This window comes from Phycodurus eques, chromosome 9 (genome assembly GCF_024500275.1).
Source record: "Phycodurus eques isolate BA_2022a chromosome 9, UOR_Pequ_1.1, whole genome shotgun sequence".
Lineage (NCBI taxonomy): Eukaryota > Metazoa > Chordata > Actinopteri > Syngnathiformes > Syngnathidae > Phycodurus > Phycodurus eques.
The window spans coordinates 6,929,044-6,949,408 of NC_084533.1; the positions used below are offsets into that span (position 1 = coordinate 6,929,044).

Sequence of the window (20,365 nt, forward strand, 5' to 3'; positions counted from 1 at the left end):
GCAATCCAAGCACCTGAGGCATTTTACATGGTTCCAGACGACTTTAACCACATAAAATTGATGAACACTCTCCCCAGAGTTTACCAACATGTCGCCATACCGAATAATACACTGGACTGTGTGTACACAAAAATTTGCGGTGTATCCAGAGCCCTCCCTCTCCTGTCCCCATCTCGGCTACTCAAACCACATTTACATTCTAATGGCACCAGCCTACAGTGCATTGAGGAAACGGTCCAAGCCCACAATCAGAAGTGTCATTGTGTGGCCCAGTGATGCAGCCTCTGTGCTCCAAAACGGTTTCCATTGCACAGCAGGAAAATATGCAGGGAACCAGCTACACAGGAGAAGGAGAAGTGGACCTGGAGGAATACACTTCATCACACCAATATATGTACTTCCTATAGAAGCTGCGACATGCCGGACTAGGGAGCTGTGTCTTGAGAAGCTTCTACAGATCTGTGGTGCAGAGCGTCCTCAGCACCAGTAACACGGTGTGGCACTGCAGATGCTCTTCTGCAGAGAAACTGGCACTACAAATGACGATAAAGGCTGCATAGAAGATAGAGGGGGGCAGCCACCACAGAGATCTTCAACCGCAGATACAGGAAAAGGGCTCTCTGCATCATCAAGGACCCACCCCACACCGCACAACCTCTCTTCCATCCTCTCCCCTCAGGTAGGAGGCTACGGAGCATCAGGTGCAGGACAAACAGACTGAAGAACAGCTTCTTTCCGGAACCTGTTAGACTATTAAACTCGAACACTGCGCTGTAGCACCAACATCTGCGTCCCCATGCCTATACATCCCTGCATGACGATCATCTTATTCTTTTTGAGTAGAAATGATCATGTAAATATTATATGCAATTCAAGGCTATTGTATTTGTAATCTGCTGTATTCCTCGCTGCAATTGCATCCTTGCACGTACCCACAATTATAGACAATATTTTTTATCTTTTGTATCTTTATTTTATCTTATCTTATTTCCTTATTCTATTTATATTTCACGAGTCCTTGGGATTTATCTGGGCTAATCTGGGAGATCAGGTGTCGTATAGCATGCCATATCACATTTAAATGTGTGTCGGTATGACAATTAAATTCCTTGAAGCCTTGACAATAAATCGCTAGAATATTGAAATAATTAAGCAAGTATTGATTTAACAAAACAAATACTGAAATAAATAAATACATATTGAAATAGGCAGGGCCGGGGATTGAACCCTGGTCCTTAGAACTGTGATGCAAACGCTCTAACCAGTTGTCCACCGTGCCGCCTAAATAAATAGTGATATTATTAAATATTGAAACAATTAAAGAAATATTGAAATTAAAATGAAAGTAATAGTGAAATACATAAATGCATATTTAAATCATTAAATATTGAAAAATGACGTTGAAATAAAACAATTAATATTGAAATTAAATCAAATAATTTATGGAAAATTTTATTGTGCATTTATTATTTTAATAAATGTTACTCTTGTACCTTATGGTTGGGCTTTGAAAAATAGGGATTCTGAGTAAAATGGTATTGTGTGTGTTATAAATGTAAACACCACCAAAGTCTTGTAATTAGATCACATCAACCCAATCTGGGAGGGGGGGGGGGGGGGGGGGGGGGGTTTGGGGGACAACAACAGTATAATACTCATAAAAATATGAGGAATGTTGTTACTAAACATGGAACGTGGCCTCATTATTTCAGCTTGATGAGCTGCCACACCTGACAGAAACATGACACATGGCAAAAACAAAAGATTTGTGTTCCTAGCCTGTTCAACTCATTCCCTCGTGCCCAGTGAGAAGACTTAGAGCAGCTTGCACCTGGGAGGGGGGAAATAAAAATCAAGTTCAAAGACGAAATCTCTTTTGCAAAGTGGCAAAAAATATCCATATTTTGTGTTTATGTTTTATCTAGAATATTGGTTGATGAACTGGAGGTGCTGCACTTTTTTTTAGCCTGCAGTGGAAAGGCAAAAGATTCGTGTAAAGCAGGCAGGAAATAGAAAATAAAAAGTCTTTGAACATATTTTCAATCTCTCTCCTGGTCACAAATCAAATTCATCTACGATTCATGAAACACACTGCCACACAAGCTTACATTTGTACGTCTTCATTGTGTTTGTAGTTACGAAAATCGAAACACAGGGAAGCTAAGGGCTTATGACAGAGTTAGTGCAACTACATTGTCATAGATTTCCGTTGGTTACAATATGATGGATTACAATCATCAGTGCAGGGCCTCTCATCTAATCTGGAACACTGCTCATCAAAACTGCTCTCATAGGAGGTGCACTGATCTGGGATCACTAAAGATGTCCTTGTTTTTTCTCCATTTTTAGAAAGATCTAAATCTAAAAGTGATGTTAGATCAGCAACGTCACTTTGAAAGTAATAGTACTGATCTATTTTGCACTCTGATGTTTAAAACAATATTCTCCATATGGCATCAACATGATTTAAACCTTAAAACACAAATAGATGGATGGAGAAATAGACAAAAACAATTTCTGCTGTAAACTCTTCCACACCAAACTCATAACATGTTTTATGGGTCTTGCAGTGAATCATCATATCACTGGACCTTCTGAATGCGTAATCAAGCATTAAATTGTCTTTATTGTCACACTAAGAATCAGGATTAAGATAAAATAAAGAGTCTAAATCCAGCTGCACACAAAATGAGGAGGCTGAGCTAGACAACTGGACAATTGCAAACAACTCACAGTCAACCACTGACCCTGCAAATCTACTTAAAAAAAAAAAAACAGCAAAACTTGGTGTTCTTATTAGGAAACAACATAAAGCACCACCTATACTATTTTATTGCATGACAAACTAGTGAAAGAAAAAGTGGATTGCTTCAGCTACGGCAGCTATATTTCTCTGTCAATTGAGAATACAAAGACAGGAATGTGACGAGAAGAAAGAAAAGACTAACTATTTGAGAGGCTGCTGGTAATGAGGCCAGTTCGATGACTGCAAGGACTTTTGTGCGTCAATTTCACTCTTTAACCACAGGTAAATATTAAATTTGAAATACAGCTACTGTACTTTTTTTTGTTTTGTTTGTTTTTTTAAAGAACACAATATACAGCTATACGGTTGTATGGTTGAACGGTTGTAAAACTTGCGGAGACGGGGTGGATCTAACTTCGTACCCCCAAATGTAATTTTTGCTGATTTAACCCGGCATTTTAACTGGCCATAAAAAATCTTTGCTGTTGCGATACCATTACCTTGCGATTCAACATTTGAAATTTAAGCTAAATTAGTTCCAGACTGTTGGCAACGAAAATAAAAAACAAGTTGCAGAATCCCCCAATGACTGAATTTGAGCCAATACATCCCATCCATCCATTTTCTGTGCCGCTTATCCTCACGAGGGCACGCTGGTGCCTATCCCAGCTATCTTCGAGCAAAAGGCGGGGTACACCCTGAACTGGTCGCCAGCCAATCGCAAGGGCACATATAAACAAACAACAATTCGCACTCACGTTCACGCCTACGGGCAATTTAGATATGCTAACCAGTCGTCCACCATGCCACCCCAGCCTATACACACACATATATATATATAAATACAGTGCCACCAGAAAGTATTCACACCCCTTCACTTTTTCCACATTTTGCAATGTTACAGACTTTTTCTAATGCTGATTTGAGCATCGTTTTCTTTTTAAAAAATCCACATAAAATATCCCATAATGGCAAAGTAAAAAAATATTTTCAATCAGTTGTGCAAATGTATAGATGTAAGCATTTAAGCGACATGGTAGCCGACTGGTTAGCACATCTGTCTCACTGTTCTGAGGTCCGGGGTTCAAATCTGGCCTTACCTGTTTGGAGTTTGCATGTTCTCCCCATGCCTGTGTGGGTTTTCTCCGAGTACTCCGGTTTCCTCCCACATGCCAAAAACATGCATGGTAGGTTAATTAAATACTCTAAAATTGCCCGTAGTTGTGAATGTGAGTGCGAATGGTTGCTTGTTTATATGTGCCCTGCAATTGGCTGGCAACCAGTTCAGGGTGTACCCCGCCTCTTGGCCAGCATAAACTGGGATAGGCTCCAGTACGCCCGTGACCCTCGTGCGGATAAGCGGTGTGGAAAATGAATGACTAGATGAATGAATGAATTAATGTAAATATTTAAACATCATAGGTACATAAGTATTCACCCGCTTGTCTTAATATTTTGTTGAAGCACCTTTGAAGCAATCACAGTCTCAAGTCTTCTTGGGTATGTCTCTACAAGCTTCTCACACCTGTTTTGGGGCATTTTCTCCCATTCTTCTCTGCAGATCCTCTCAAGGTCAGTCGGGTTGGTTGGGCAGTGTCGGTGGACAGCCATTTTTAGGTCTTTCCAGAGATTTTGGATTGGATTCAAGTCCGGGCTCTGGTTTGGCCACTCAAGGACATTTTGCTCCTGAAGACACTCCTTTGTCATCTTGGCTGTGTGTTTTGGTTCATTGTCGTGTTGGAAGGTGAATCAGCGCCCTCGTCTAGTTCCAGAGCACTCTGGAGCAAGTTCTCTTGAAGAATTTCTTTATATTTGGCAGCTGTCATCTTACCCTCTATGCAGAGTAGTCTGCGGCAGAAAAATAGCCCCGCAGCATGATGCGCCACCACCATGCTTCACAGTATGGATGCAGTTAGCCACGTGGTGAGCAGTGCCTCTTTTTCTCCAGATATGACGCTTGGAATTCAGGTCAAAAAGTTTTATTTTGGTTTCATCACACCAGAAAATTTTGTTTCTGCAGGTCTGAGAATCATTAAGGTGCCTTTTGGCAAACTCCAAGTGGGTTGCCATGTGCCTTTTAGTGAGAAGTGGCTTCCGTCTGGCCACTACCATAAAGGCCTGATTAGTGGAGAGCGTTAGCGATAGTTGACCTTCTGGATGGTTCTCCTCTCCCTGCAAAAGAACACTGGAGCTCTGTCTTAGTGATCATCGGGTTCTTGTTCACCTCTCTGACCAAAGTCCATCTTCCCCAGTTACTCAGCTTGGTTGGACGGCAAGATCTAGGAAGGGTCTCGGTGGTTCCAAACTAAGGTTGGGCATCATTTGAATTTGAGCAATTCCGGTTCCGATTCCAGTTTCTTATTTCAATTCTGGTTCCAAACGATTCTCGGTTCCGATTCTTTTAAGGGGCTGGGTAAAAAAAAAAGTTTGCACGGTTTCAATAAAGGATAAATCAATTATGAACATTGATTTTCTAAGCAGCCCGCAGGATAGACTAAAATGAACATTTGACTCGGGATCCTTTATAACCAGTATCACTATCAAACTTATGAACTAAAAGGCAATGTGGGTGGAACTAACCCAATGAACTTAATACACATGAATTAATGTTTGAGGAAGAAGTTAAATATAGAATTGTTAAAATTGTTATTTGGAACTGTTTTATCACGTCAAATAGTTTAGATGTGCAATCTTTAACTTTAACTTCCTGTTTTAAGCTTGAAGCATTTTATTTTGAATCGTACACACTCAGTATTTTGGTACGAAAAGCAACTTCACATGGGACCGTTGATTTTTTTTTGTTTGTTTTTTTGTTTTAAATGCATGGAAACAAAAGCTATAAAACGTTGATTCCTTACCTTACCGACCGATGAGGCACAAGGTTAGTGTTTGTGATACTGTGAGACAATGTTTATGGGAATTTTGTCCCAATGTCGCATATTCAATCTGCATCTGTAGACAAATGGTTTAGGACCTGCCCTATGTATGTGTGCGTGTTGGAGAAAAGCTTCCATACACAGCGAATGAAAAGTATGAATCCTGTCTTGGTGCTTGCCAGTCAGAGGTAGAGCAAGGCGGGTTATCATAAATACATAAATACAATAGACACGGGAGTTTTTTTCTGGACTGGATAAAGTTTTTTTCTGGACTGGATAAATTTTCATTTTTGTGGTAACACCCGCCGACAATGCAGCAAGCTGCTGGCAGAACGACGTTTGCTCCGTAGGGACAAAGGGAAAGTTAACTGTTTGTTACATTTGGTAGCCTGCAAGCTAACGAGCTAGCAAGCTAAGGGATGGAGCTAAAAAAGTTTACACGACCACAGCGACATCGTGAAAACGTCAGAGCTTGGAGTTGTGTGTGTGTTCCCCACATAACACGTGCGCACACACACACACACACACACACACACACGCACGTATGCATATGGGAAAGTTAACTGTTTATATATATTTATCTTTAACCACAGCAGCAAGCGTTATCAGTATTCAGGCAGTAGTTCACTTCACTAATTTTCAGCGTCATTTGATTGAGAGGTACAGGTTTTACATTGCAGTTCAGCAGCTCGAGGGCGGGCCTTATTTGACCTTTTATTTATCCTTAACCAGGTAAAAGCTTACTGAGAGATAAAATCTCTTTTTCAAAAGCCAAGAGGCAGCAGAAATTAGACAGTACATAACACGACACCATTCATATAATAAATAGAAAATAAAGAATAAAAAATCTCAGCAATGTTATGCCATTGTGTGATATATATATATACAGACTTCAGCAGTTAAGCCTGTCGTTTTGCATAGACCAGGGCCACAATGTCCTTGCGCCAAACAGCCCTGCAACGTGAACTGTGTCGTGCAAAGTGTGTTTCTTTTTTACGGGCTGCCAGTGCATTTGTTTTCATTAGATGGGATTGGTCAGCAGTCTGGACCTTCGTGTCTAGTAATGGAGCATGCAATTCCTGGCCTATAATAGACTCCAAGTGAAATAAATGACATATTGATCTTAAATATTCCACTCTCTAGACTCTCTGTGAACAGCTGTTACCACCAGAACTGAAAGTCTTGTTTCATGTCTTCTTTAGGGAATACCCAATGTACTATTTCAGTAGTTCCGTCACTGGGGGGAGCTCTAAAATTCTGCAGTTAATGTGCTGAATGTTCCACTCTTTTTCAAATGATATTCAAGAAAATATAGGAGACTTCCCTCATTTAATGCCAAGGTACAACACACTTGCTTAAGCAATCTTCCATCCATCCATTTTCTACCGCTTATTCGAGGTCGGGTCGCGGGGGCAGTAGCTTTAGCAGGTACGCCCAGACTTCCCTCTCCCCAGCCACTTCATCCATCTCTTCCGGGGGGGGGGGGGATCCTGAGGCGTTCCCAGGCCAGCCGAAGGATGTAGTCTCTCCAGCATGTCCTGGGTCGTCCCCGGGGTCTCCTCCCGGTGGGACATGCCCGGAACACCTCGCCAGGGAGGCGTCCGGGAGGCATCCGAATCAGATGCCCCAGCCACCTCATCTGGCTCCTCTGGATGTGGAGGAGCAGCGGCTCTCCTCTGAGATCCTCCCGGATGACCAAGCTTCTCTCCCTATCTCTAAGGTAAAGCCCGGACACCCTGCGGAGGTAACTCATTTCGGCCGCTTGTATCCGGGATCTCGTTCTTTCGGTCACGACCCACAGCTCGTGACCATAGGTCCACATTCACCACAACGGATCGATGCAAAGTCCGTATCACTGCAGACGCTGCACCGATCCGCCTGTCGATCTCCCACCAAACCGGACCCCCTCTACGCCTCGGCTGCGCCTAGAAATTCCACTCCAGTCTGCCAATCTTAAGCAATCTTTTTTTTTTTTTTTGTATATTTTTTGCACCAGCGACCAAATGTTTCCCCCCCAGTGGTGTGCCCTTAAATGTAGATTATGCAGTTTTCAACTGCTAGGAAGATTTTAATGTAGCCCAAATAAACTTCCGCAGCGCACTAATACATGTGCACACCAAGGGTCCTACATTTCGAGCATGACTTATTCATGATGGTTTATTGCCAAACACGAAATTTTACTTGTTTAATGTTGTTGTTGGTTTTTATAATGTTCAAGCCATTAAAATGTAAGAGAACTGATATACTTACCTGACGACCCGGTGGGAACGGTGACATCGGCAAGTCTAAGCCAGCCATGCAACCGTCTACGTACAGGACACCACCATTATATATGTTTTCTCTTGTTTTGTCTCGTGATTTGTCTAATTGATTCATTTTAACCATTATTGCTCCGTGGGGTGTTTGTTTGTTTTAAAATGTAAACTCTCTTTTAAGCATTGATTAAAATCCTAAAACATGACCACAAGGGAGTTGCAATGAAGCTCTCCATACGATGGGATGAAAAAGTGCATTCACTAAGTTATGACCACTTGGCTCGCAGTCAACAGAGATCTATAGAGATCTTAGTCAGAGGTGGGCTGGGACAAGACATTCAAGATGGGGTTGGAGAAGAAAAGGGTTAAACACATTTTTAATTTGGGTCATCTTTTCCAGTTTGCATGGGGTCAAATGATGGCCCCTCCTCTGCAGATAATCTGAAAACATGTTGTCCTGGGTATCCACCTGAATTAATTGGCCTAATTATTCCTGATACTAAAAGGAGGAGGGGTGGGAAACACTTTGTAAAATGGTATGTGGCATGTTATTCTGACCAAGACTACAACACAGTCTTGGAAGATTGAGGCTGCCTGTCAAAATGACAGGTCAAGCCTTAATTGCTTTAAAAGGTGGAAAGACGCACACGCCTCATGCTGTAGAGACGAATGGGATTTGCCAAATGAATGGGATGGTTGTGGGAGTCACTACAGCTGCATGCGTGCACACAAGCATGTACACACTACAGCTGACATTAAGTTATATAAAAAGAATGAACAATGCCATAACAACAACAACAAAATAGAAGCTAAAAAAAAATTTCTGGTAGAATTCTAATACCAGTAACTGGACACAAATAAGAATGACCAAAATTAAAAGCATTTCTTGTCTTTTTTTCTCATCATCACGGTAATTAATGTGTACCGTATACACGGGAAATTCTTTGACCAATTGTAAGGCACCCTGTGTGACACAACTCAGCCAGTCAAATTATTTATGTTGAAGACTTTTAGGTTTAGAAGTAAACTGCTGTCCGTTCACTACCTAACCTCAAAAACTTCGGCTAATTTCTGCAGGTGTTATACTCCACTTGATTGATCTCACTTCATGTGTAACTGGTTATGTTAATAAGATTTCAACTCAATTTATTCAAGTGCTGATCAATGGCATACAATCTCGACACCTCATGCATTATGTATTTTAATGGAACTCACTTGCTTTATTGCTGAACGGCTAAAGGTTAACAGTCCCAATAGGTGCGACTCCCTGAAGATTAATCTGAACTTCAAACAGCTGTTTTTCCCCGATCCCCACGACTCTCCACAAGGCAAAGGCGCACAACAAAAGTTTAGTTTTTTTATAACCTCTTTTTATGGGTCATTGGAAGAAAGAAAGCAATTTATTAGCTTAAAGTCTTCTCTAATATTAATATGGCCAGAAATGCCAGAAGACAATTTTACTCAGTGAAGAAAGTGATGCAGAGAAGGGAGAAGATGGAGGCTGGGAACAAATGAGGGCAAGGGAAGGGTGCAGGCACATCAGGGGGTGGAGGATAATGTGTAGCAGGGTAAAAGCGAAATAAGGGAAGGGAGTGTGACTGCAAATGGGCATGAAATCATGGACCATGCAGAGATACCGCACAGTCTTCATGATTATGCTCACTTCTACTGGTGTTAAGACATTCAAAATGAAAAGCCGCTTCTCCGTTCCTCTCTGCAGTTTAATATTGAAAACATGCAGCCATCTCTGAGGACACTCGTTTCTTGCTGATGCCACTCCCTGCTCAATAAAAGTGTTATTCCCAAAATGAGAGTACCACTGAACTAGATGAGGACTGCAAGGTAAAAAGCCCCTCCAGTCCAGAGTAAATCTCCTAGTGGAAACAGAGGGTGCTAGAGAAATATCCTGTGAGGGTCACTTCACATTTTTCGCTTTATTGTCATCTCAGTCATCAAGAAGTGCCCCTGGCATTTAGGAAGCGGCATTGGGCTGTCTGGAAGATACATCTTTCCTCTGACAGGTGCATCTTTTAAAGTTCCATTTTGTGTCCGTTTAGCAAAGCATTGGACTAGACGGCTGGAATTATCCTACTGTAATCTGTATTAATTTAGGAGTTACCAAATGATGACACAATACAAAAGTAATGTCTTTTTTTAGTGTTTGAATGGGAAAAAATCTCAAAGAAAGTCTTACAGCTGGCCTGCCTCAGTATGGATTGCATGACTGGGGTATTTCACACACTATTGCTAGCTATACAAGCAGCCACAAATCAATTCAGTTTTGAAGTAATGAGAAGGAATCTGACTTTCGGCCTCAAAATGTGGCCGCGTTAGTGACCATTATTGTTTTGTCATTGTTTGAATTTCACACAGATGAAAGTGGATTAATGGAGATATGTACGATTGCTTAGGGAATAAGGACATTTCGGCTGGTGAGTGGAGCTTAAAGCTGTCAGAGAATCACTTAGTTGACAAACGATTTCACTCGAATGCAAGACGTATACCCTGGAAAGGAGCACTTGGCTTCAACACAGCCTGAACTGGGGCCAGCCTTTTTAACTGGCACCATCAGGCCTTCAGGTAATGCAATTAGATGCCACTAATATCTCGGGATGCTCTTCAAACTTCAAATGCACGTTTGCTAAATACAATGCTCTGTAATAACTAGTGACAGAATTCAAACAGTCAGGGTAGGCAAAAAAAAGCTTTTGCCAGCGATTGGTTCAAGAAGGTTCAGAATTCTCTCCTTGAAGAATTCATGTAGAATTCATGAATTTATCGGAATGTAGAGTCAGTTGTCTTCAAACTTTATTTTCTCTTCTCTGCATACTTTATTTTCTTATTTGGTTAGAAGCAAGCTTGTCATGGATACCACTCTCTTAGGTTACATCCATATTTTTCCCTTTTATATTTCGAGTGCAAACTACCTACAGGAGCTTCTGTGTACTTCGAGGACAGCAAAAGTAGTGATAATGTTGCTATCGTGTCACAGTCAAAGCCGCCCATGACAGATGATGACAGACACCTTGCAGAAGAAGCACACACGCACACACGCATGTACTTGCACGCTTGTGGTGGTTCACAAAAGTGCATCAAGAAAATGCTGGGGGGGGGCAACGCACAATAGTAGCGCATCGTTAGAAGTTCATCGAGTTGCGTTAATCTCAGGCTAAATCTCTTCAATTGATGGATTAGCTGGAATATCAAAGAACAATACAACATACAGTAACTAAGCAGGGCTGATCAGGAGCTGCGATAGTGACGGTGTATCCATAGAGTCGAGTGATATAGAGACACACATGGGGGAATGAGATCTCACTCTCTCTATCCCCCCTCAAGGCAACATCAGGGTAAATCTTCAAAGGGATTATCCCAGCAACACAATGTTCTCTGTTCTGCACATTGTATGCCTGTTTAAGCACAATTGATAATTTAGTTATTTATATTGTGGATGGATGAAAGTCTGACAATGGATTTTCTTGCTTTTCTCTTCTGGATTGGGAAGTATTGTACAAAAGGCTGGGTATGTGTTTTATTCCACTGACTGAATGTGACAATATATGGATGCCAAGAGTGGAGTGTTTCGATATGTAAACCATTTCACAGACCTTGTCTGCAAGTAAAGACATATCAGCTGTTTCTTGCTTAAAAAATAGCTCTGAGCGGTGCAGTTTGTGATGCTTTGCTTTTCAAACTTTAGTTCGCCTGCCAGCACAATTGAGGCCCCAATCGGTCTTAAGTGATCCACACATGGGATTTGTGTGGGAACTTTTCTGCTTTTCACTTAAGGTAAACCGATAGCTTTAGCTCTTGGTGAAAAAAAATATATATATCATCTTGGTCGAGAAACAGTATCCTGTGCCCATCTTTTGACTGGCAGCCCATTATTCAATAGCTTATGAATTTTAATTACCGGTAATTTTAGTTTTGGCCAGATCCCCAGCTTGTCTGAAGAGACACAGTTTTAGACCAATTAAATTACTCACTCATTGTTTTACTGGTGGTAAACCTTCCTTATAGCCTCATTTTCCAGTCTCTTCCTCCTGGTGTTTCTCTTTCATTTTAGTGTTGCCTTATTATAGACATCCCTTAAAGAGTCTTTATTTTCATCATAATAGCACATGCCTTTGTTTTAACTCTGCTTGCCCCTTAAGCTCATAAAAATGAATTTGACACTTGACATTTTAAGAAAACAGAGGGAATAATAATAAAAAGTCCCTTAGTAACACAATCCAGCAGAAGAAAACAATCTTCACATTGTTGAGAAACGCGTGTTGTGACACACTCCCTGTTTGATACTTTGTTTTGAAAGTAGTCAAGGATGGTTTATTTGAGAAGAATTTCAGTCCACAATGCTAAGGATGCTTTGTGGGTTTCCACCTGAAACATCTTCTACAGTATAAACTTGAGAGGAATTGAGGCAATTTATACTTTTTGGACTCTTTAAAAGTACTGGTAGAATCTTATCTTGTATACCCACATTCGATTTATTTGTCTATTGATAATGACATGGCTATATACAGTAAGTAACTCATTCATTCATTCAGCTTCCGTTACGCTTATCTTCACTAGAGTCGCGGGCGTGCCGGAGCCTATCCCAGCTATCCTCGGGCGAGAAGCGGGGTAAACCCTGAACTGGTGTCCAGCCAATTGCAGGGCACATACAAACAAACAACCATTGGCACTCACATTCACACCCACGGGCAATTTAAAGTCTTCAATTAACCTACCCTGCAAGTTTTTGGGATGTGGGAGGAAACCGGAGTACACGGAGAAAACCCACGCAGGTACGGGGAGAATATGCAAACTCCACACAGGCGGGGCCGGGATTTAATCCCCGGTCCTCAGAACTGTGAGGCGGATGTGCTAACCAGTGTTAGCACATCCGTGGTTAGCACATCCGCTGTGCCGCCCAGTAAATAACTGCAAAACATTTTTTATCTTTTACCTGTTTTTTTTATCTTTTTATCTGTTTTTTTTTTTTTTTAGTATGAAAGATGCTCTATAGCAATATAAAGTATTGCTTGATTGAGTTGTTCTCCACCTAAACTAATTTAGGTTACTGTTTTTTTTAAGAATACCTTCTGTGGGAAAACTGGCAAAAACAAAAGACTACAAAACAAACCCCATGTAATCAATTTGCTTAGAGCAGGATACAATAATCTTCACTTTTGATGATGCACTAGAAATACTTTTCAATGTGATACAGTGCAGGTGTACACCAATGCAAACTACAAAAATAATAATAAACATATTGTTAAATGAATACCTCTCTGGCAGTCATCAAAACAGAACGGGTTTAGATTTGCCAAAGCATACTGATACTGCTCTGGTATTGCATCTCATTGGGCTCAAGTGTACTACATTTAGTCAGCGTTAGTATACTGTACATGAAGTGAAAGCATGCCTCTGCACTCTACGAAATGACCACAGAGTGATCAACCATATATCATTAACCAGTCAGTGTCACATGACCAAACAAGTGTTGGCAGAAATTGCACAAGCCTGTAAAATCAGTACATCATCAATAAATAAAGTGTAGAGACCACATGGCTCAATTTTATACGGTCATTCAAATGACCTCTGAAGTGTTATCTTCACAAGGCAAATGTGGTAGCATTACGTCTCCCTCCCCCTTGTTCCCCCTACACCTCTTTTCTGAAGATGCCAGGAAATATCGCAAATATCCAGTCTCGCTGCATCAGCAAATCCACATTTTCAAGGTCAATTGTAGAATATGGGATTATAATCCTGTTCCGATAAATTAGATATTTTACAAGCAAACACTGCATACTGATGGTTAAATCGTCCTCACTAAAGGCAGAACGGGACACAGGACACCTTTAAATTCTGCAATCTGGATTTTGCCTTTTAATGCGCCTTTTAAAGACTTTTCTCTTAACTTCTGATATTGAGCACTTTGTCCTTCACTGACCTGGATCCTCAGTACTGACGCCATTAGAAGATCACCAAATGACATATACACTAGGATCATGCTTGTGTAGTCATCTGCCAAATTTGTCTCAATAATAAAATAATCTCTTGCTTGGAGATTGTGTTGTCTGGGCGGTAACATACAGGCAGTGATAGTTGTACATACTGTATGTGAGTCAAACACAACATCAGGCATTTGACTAAACTTGTTTGAGGCTCGTGAGTTGTTCCTATATTGATTGGATGAGATTCCACAAATTCATCAGAGAGACTGGGCACCTCTCATGATATCTTTGTCGTGTCTTTGTCTAGGAATAGAAATTCCCAAAAGATTACCCTATTTAAAAAAAAAAAAAAAAAAAAGCAAGCTTTACATAGATCATTATTTCATTCCCGCGTCATCACACCAGAAGAAAAATAGTTTTAATCTGAGTGCCATGACTGCGGAGGGGAGTCATGGATTGATCCCCAGCAGAATAGCAAGACACAAAACACACCAAAGATCCTTCAGAGAACAGCATGCTCTCATGTTATCCCTGCATCCCGCGAGCATCAAGGCTTGTACTCATCCAATGAAACATCAACCTTATCACTTGCTGTGTTTAATTATCACAATGCAAAGTTTGATATTACTTTAGCTGATTCCTAGATTTGGGGTTGCATCATATCTTGTGATGCCCTTAGTTTCATTCCCTTGATATTTCTCCTTATATGTGCCGAATGGTTAAAACACTAGGATTATTTGCATATTCTGTCTGAAACTCGATAAAATCCTTCACACATTTTATTGCATTGAGACCGTGGCTTTGGGGCACATTACTGTGCAGTTCAACTGATACCTGCCATTGAATTGTGACCTCAGTGGCTCTCTCGTTGTGTAGTCTGCACTCATAGTGAATGTATAGCAATATTGGAAACAGAGGGTAGCAGCAAGCAGCGCTGTGCATCGATTTCACTCTGTCAAGTTGTTGTCTCGTGAAAACTCAAGGGTCACTATGCATACAAAATAATATTGTTTTGGCACAAATCTTAAATTGTTTTTCAGTGGTGACAGCAATGTAGTTGAATTTTCTTTGATTAATCACAATCTAAGTCCCTGATGTCATTTAAGGAGAAAACAAGTTGTCTTCTTCCACCTCTCCAAAGTCAATAGGAACCTTAAAAAAAAAAAAAAAAAAACCTCCTCTATCATAGGTGTATTTAATCATCCTGACACTTTCTCTAAAGCACGTTATCATTGGCCAACGTTTGCATTGAGGAAGGAACCCACAAAAGACTCCCAGAGGATTTGCAGACATCGGTCGATGTGAGTCACCCGGGGGGTCAAACAAATGTGATGTGTCTGGGTGACCTTAATCACTTCCAGGTTCATCCGGGCTCGGATTTCACTTGTGTGCCTTATTTCAGGTCAGTGCCTCAAAGTCAAAGTAGGGCCGAGTCATTATCTGAAGGGAGCACAATACAATCATCCACACAATACAATAAGGTCGGCACAATTCACTGAAGTGCTGCCCATTACCTCTGGGCTTGAACACATGTGGCCCCTATCAGAAGCAGAGCCTGTCTATATTTGAGTTGCATGAGTAACATGTGCAGGAAATTTGTCTGGAATACAACAGTAATTTTCCTGGACACTTGGGTATCTTTGTTTTTCGGAATATCATTTGCACAAAAAAATAAATAAATAAATCCCTGTACGGTTTTATATATATATGTATGCTCACATATAGAAAAATAAGCCAAAGACAATGTTTTTGGCACACTGAGCCGACAGTGTGGACAGCCAACTATTTAAATCACATTGGGTTGTTGACAAATGTATCTTGTTTGAAAATCTTGAACAGATTGAAAATGTTGCACTTTTGATTAGTATAAGACTACTGTATAACTTAGATTTTACAGACTTGTTAAGAAAGCTTAAGCAAATAACACACACTGGTTTGCAATTACGAGAATATTTATCTACCATTACGATGGTCTCCTTGGAACGCTGATTGTATTTGTCCATAGGGGCTTTTCCACTGCAGGAACCTTTGCAGCAACTTCCCTACCTACCCTGGTAGCTTGAGTTTCCCCCATGTCCCCACCGAAAAAAAAAAAAAAAAAACTACCAGGGTACAGAAGGTTTCTCCTGGAGTATTTTGTTCCGGGGGTGTGTGTGCCGACGAACGCTGGTTGGTTGACATACCTCTGTAGGCGTTTACTTTTACATTCACAGAGCCACCATTTTGCGGTGTTACACAAAGGTCTAAGAGGATTAAAATACATTGAAAAGCAAAGCTTCGAATCATCGATCGAGCGGGGCGGTGGCAAAATCTATCACTGCCCCGGCAGCAAGGTCCACCGCTGGCCGAATCGGTTCCGCTATGTAGCGGAGGTCTGAGCTTAAGCGGCGTGTGCCTCTTCCTCCGCTGGGGTTGAGGGACGTGAGGCTTCAAAACACCGATATTTGCGTTTTTCCACTGGGCCGCAGTTGGTGGATGAGGAGTAGGCTGGACAAACACTGTGCTTTGGCCTGGTGACAAGCCGCTGCGGTGGACTCGGTGGTGAAGTCTGCCGCCGGGAGGTCCACCGCTGCTCGACTTGGTTCCACTAAGAAATGGAGGTCCGAGCCTAAGCGGGCGTGTGTGTCTTCCTCGGCTAGGTGAATAAAAGGTCCATAAAAGGCATGTGAGCTGATATTCTCTAAAGCTGGAGAACTTACATGAACATGAAGGAAATTATCATCGCCTGAATGCCAAGGCGTTGGAAAAACTTTTCTTTTTGTCTTTTTGAATAAATATATAAATAAATGTAGAAGTCTGCAGATGACTATCGATGTGATTTATTGGTCTTTTTTTGGTATTGTGTAGTTGAACTGTGTAAAGCTTCAGGCTTGTGCCCCTATTGCATTTTCCAGCTCATAAATCACATCTATAGTCTTTTGCAAGCTTCCGTTCTATTTAGGTTTGTCATTTCAACAAAATAGAATAAATATATTCTAATTTACTGAAATGTGCCTGTATATAATAACCTCAAAAGACCTCAAAGACTGTCTGTAGCCAGGTTGGCATTGCAAATGAGAATCAGTTCTCAACTGCCTCACCTGGATAAAAGGTTAGGTTTTAAAGGAAAATATTTGAAATGTAGATTAAGATATAAAATAAGACATTGAAAGCTTGAAACACCAGCATTTTTTAGATCCAGACGGTGTCAGTAATAATCAACGTTAGCCTCATTAGCTTAAGCTACCCTGAACTAATTAGTGTGATGGAAACGCAAACGAAATGGGCCACCTTTTGCGAACAGGAACTCAAAGTTCCTGGGCTGGTTGGTAGAAAAGCCCCTCATATGTCCAGTGGACCAGCCAGGATAACTCGTATTAATAGCGTGTGTAGGCTACTGTTGGCATTGGTGCTAACTTAGCAGTTGGTGCCTTTTTTTCACTTGTTGAAAAAATAAGATGATCGTAAAATAATTTCTCAACATATAATGGTATAACAGCACATCTGTCTCACAGTTCTGAGGCTGCTGTCATGAGCTATCCTTGTAGTTCCTGTTTTGGCGCTCGGGTGGCGCTTTGCGCCCCTCTCGCTCTCTCTCTCCCGCTCTCTCTCTCCCTTCCTTGTAATCAGCACCACCTTGGCGGCGCACCTGTTTTCAATCAGCCATCATCATCTCTGCCTGCATAAAAGCCTGCCAGATCTGGGAAATCCTCACTAGAGTATTAACGTTCCACCGTGGTACACCGACCGGCCTTGCACGTTCACGTAAGCTACGCCTTATTTGTATTATTCGGACTCCCATGTTCTTCCTCATCCTCAGTGCTCCTTCCGTGTTCCCCGCCTTTCTGACTTCTTCCACCACGCCGCCAAGCCATCCACATGCTCACGCCACCACCTGCCCCACGTTCCCCGTCTCGACGACCCGCCATTACGACTCAGAGATCTAATTCCCACTTCCTTTTCAATAAATTATTCACCACAAACTTCTCAGCCTCCGCTTACTACCGGGTCCGGTGAAAAAGGATACCTTCGTATCGTGACAGTCGCGGGTTCAAATCCAGCCTCCCTGTGTGGTGTTTGCATGTTCTCCTTGAGCCTGCGTAGGTTTTCGGCATGTACTCTGGTTTTCTCCCATTTTCCAAAAACATGCATGGTAGGTTAATTGAAGATTGCCGACCAGTTCAGGGTGTACCCAGCCTCTTACCCAAAATCATCCGGGATAGGTGCCAGCACGCCCGCGACCCTAGTGAGGAAAAGCGGTATTGAAAATGGATGGATAGATGGTGCTATAACACAGTTTTTGACGTATGACAAACAGTTGTTAGCCTATGCTGATTTCAGTGTTGCAGTGAATATATGTGCATTGCTTTGGAAATGTAATTTTTCTGTTGCTACAAGGGATGTCACAATATTCATGATATCATGATATCGTGGTATTAAAAGTGCCTCAATATTGTTGGGCTCCTGTTTTGGAATAAAATAATCAGCCATTGTGCTTAAAAAGTTTTTTGGGGTTGGCTATACGTAGCCACTCCACGAAGCTGCTACAGTACATACGCACCAATTGAACTCAAAGCCCAGGTGACCATATGAGCACATCACAAAAAATGCACAAATGAAAAAACAATTACAATAAATACTGTCAAATTGGTGAGCAGACAATTTCTCAATGGACGGTTTTGTTATTGTGAGCATAGCATGGTTAGTGCTGCAGCAATAGTGTTTTGGAGGTATATGAATGTAAACATTGGATGGACGGGAATAGAATATGGTAATTTACCGTACGATGTCTTTTTCACAAAAACCTGTGGGAAAACACTCAGAAACTATTAAAGCTTATCGAGAAAGACTGGGCCAAAAAGGTCTTTTGCTTCTCCTGCGTTTGCCTCTTCGCCCCACCTGTACCATGAGCCTTACTGCAATACCGTCAGCTTTCTCATGTACCGTGAGATTAATACCGTGATAAATCTGAACCGTGAGATATATCGGTAGATATTGTTGCATCCCTAGTTGCTACCCACCGGTACAGCTGAGAGGTAGACATTACTGGATATTTATCCTTATATTCTTTGCCAACCTCCAGGGATACAGAAATGATGGAGTAAATCCACTTAAATATCATTTTGGTGCAAAGAACAATCATTGTTGTGTTTTTTATTAACTACATTGCTGGGAAAAAGAGGAACATACAAGGTTTTCATTCAACACCGACAAGATCCTGCTCCTAATTGACTTCATCCTCTTACTATCTTTGGGGCAGTTTGACTCAATTCAATGTTCAACGTCTCTAAATATATGATGGACATTTTGTTGTTTCATATTTCATGACTTTTCCTAATTCATGGGGACAACAGTGTAGACATAGAATTAACACAATGATTTTTTTTTTGTCCTGTACACAGTACATGTGTTCTTTGCAGTTTGACCTGGAGCAAATATATCACAATTTCAACGTTAAACATACATTTGTTCTGGCTGTTTTGGATGGTACTGAGATCACAATTACATATAAATGTATAATCTTCACAAAGTTTTAGGGCCCTAACCTAACATAGCCCTAATTGTGGTAGTGCTAGAACCACTGATACTTCATATGTTACTTGACTGATTCTAAACCATTTTCTTGATTCTGTTTGCTCTCTCTTTCTGCTCTCTTTTAACTAAAGAATGACTTTCAAGGAAAGGTTTTGTATTAGTGAGGTGCTGTTCTGTCTTTTTGACAACGAAGTTGACGTAGTGGAGAATGTTTGTGTGTATAAGGCTTCCTCTTCTGATGAGAAAGGTACCCTCTTTGGCACCCACTGATTGGTTGCGAGACTCCAGTTCCTTTTACAAATGTTTATTGACACCTCAACACACCGTAGAACTAAAAATTATACAAACACAAACATACAAACAAGAAAATATCGCATATTACAATCGTCACAACGATAGCATTGCTTAGCATCGAAGCTAATGGCGACAAACTATAATTATACATAAATAAATAAATTATACTGACCACTTTAGGCTGCTTTCCAGTGGACGGCAGCGATCTTCCAGATGCAATCCCCACAGTCAAAAATGTGATGTCTTGACCAACTTCTGATTAAAGAATGTTCACACAGCTGCAGCAAATGATGCTTAATGGAAATAAAAATGTAACGCTCACGCAATAAAAGTGATGACGAGACAAGTGCTTCTAAGACTGCGTAAAGCTACGGAGATAAAGCAGGAGGCAACTTCAGATTTAAAACATATCAAAATAAAAGCATAGATTTCGTGTGAATAGTATTGGCTGTATTGACCTCAGTGATGAACCCTCTATTGTACCATGGCCACTAAAAAACACTAATTTCCAAAATTTGAAAGTCATTGTAGTCTGTGGCGGCACGGTGGACGACTGGTTAAAGCGTCTGCCTCACAGTTCTCCGCCTGTGTGGAGTTTGCATGTTCTCCCCGTGCCTACGTGGGTTTTCTCTGGGCACTCTGGTTTCCTCCCACCTACAAAAACATGCATGGTCGGTTAATTGACAACTCTAAATTGCCCGTAGGTGTGAATGTGAGTGCGAATGGTTGTTTGTTTATATG

General features: G+C 41.2%; 1 protein-coding gene across 3 annotated transcripts in view; it reads right to left on the minus strand.

Annotated features, from left to right (window-relative positions):
* Positions 1–20,365, minus strand: part of pcdh11 (protocadherin 11) — a 194,436-nt gene that overhangs the window by 137,248 nt on the left and 36,823 nt on the right. The window contains exon 4 of one of the 3 annotated variants that reach the window (XM_061686174.1): positions 5,085–5,155. The exons of the other annotated variants lie outside the window; for them this stretch is intronic. Within the exon in view, the coding sequence (XP_061542158.1) occupies positions 5,105–5,155 (51 nt within the window). The 3' untranslated portion in view covers positions 5,085–5,104. Of the gene's footprint in view, positions 1–5,084; positions 5,156–20,365 lie in introns of those variants that run through there. 3 annotated transcript variants of the gene reach the window in all.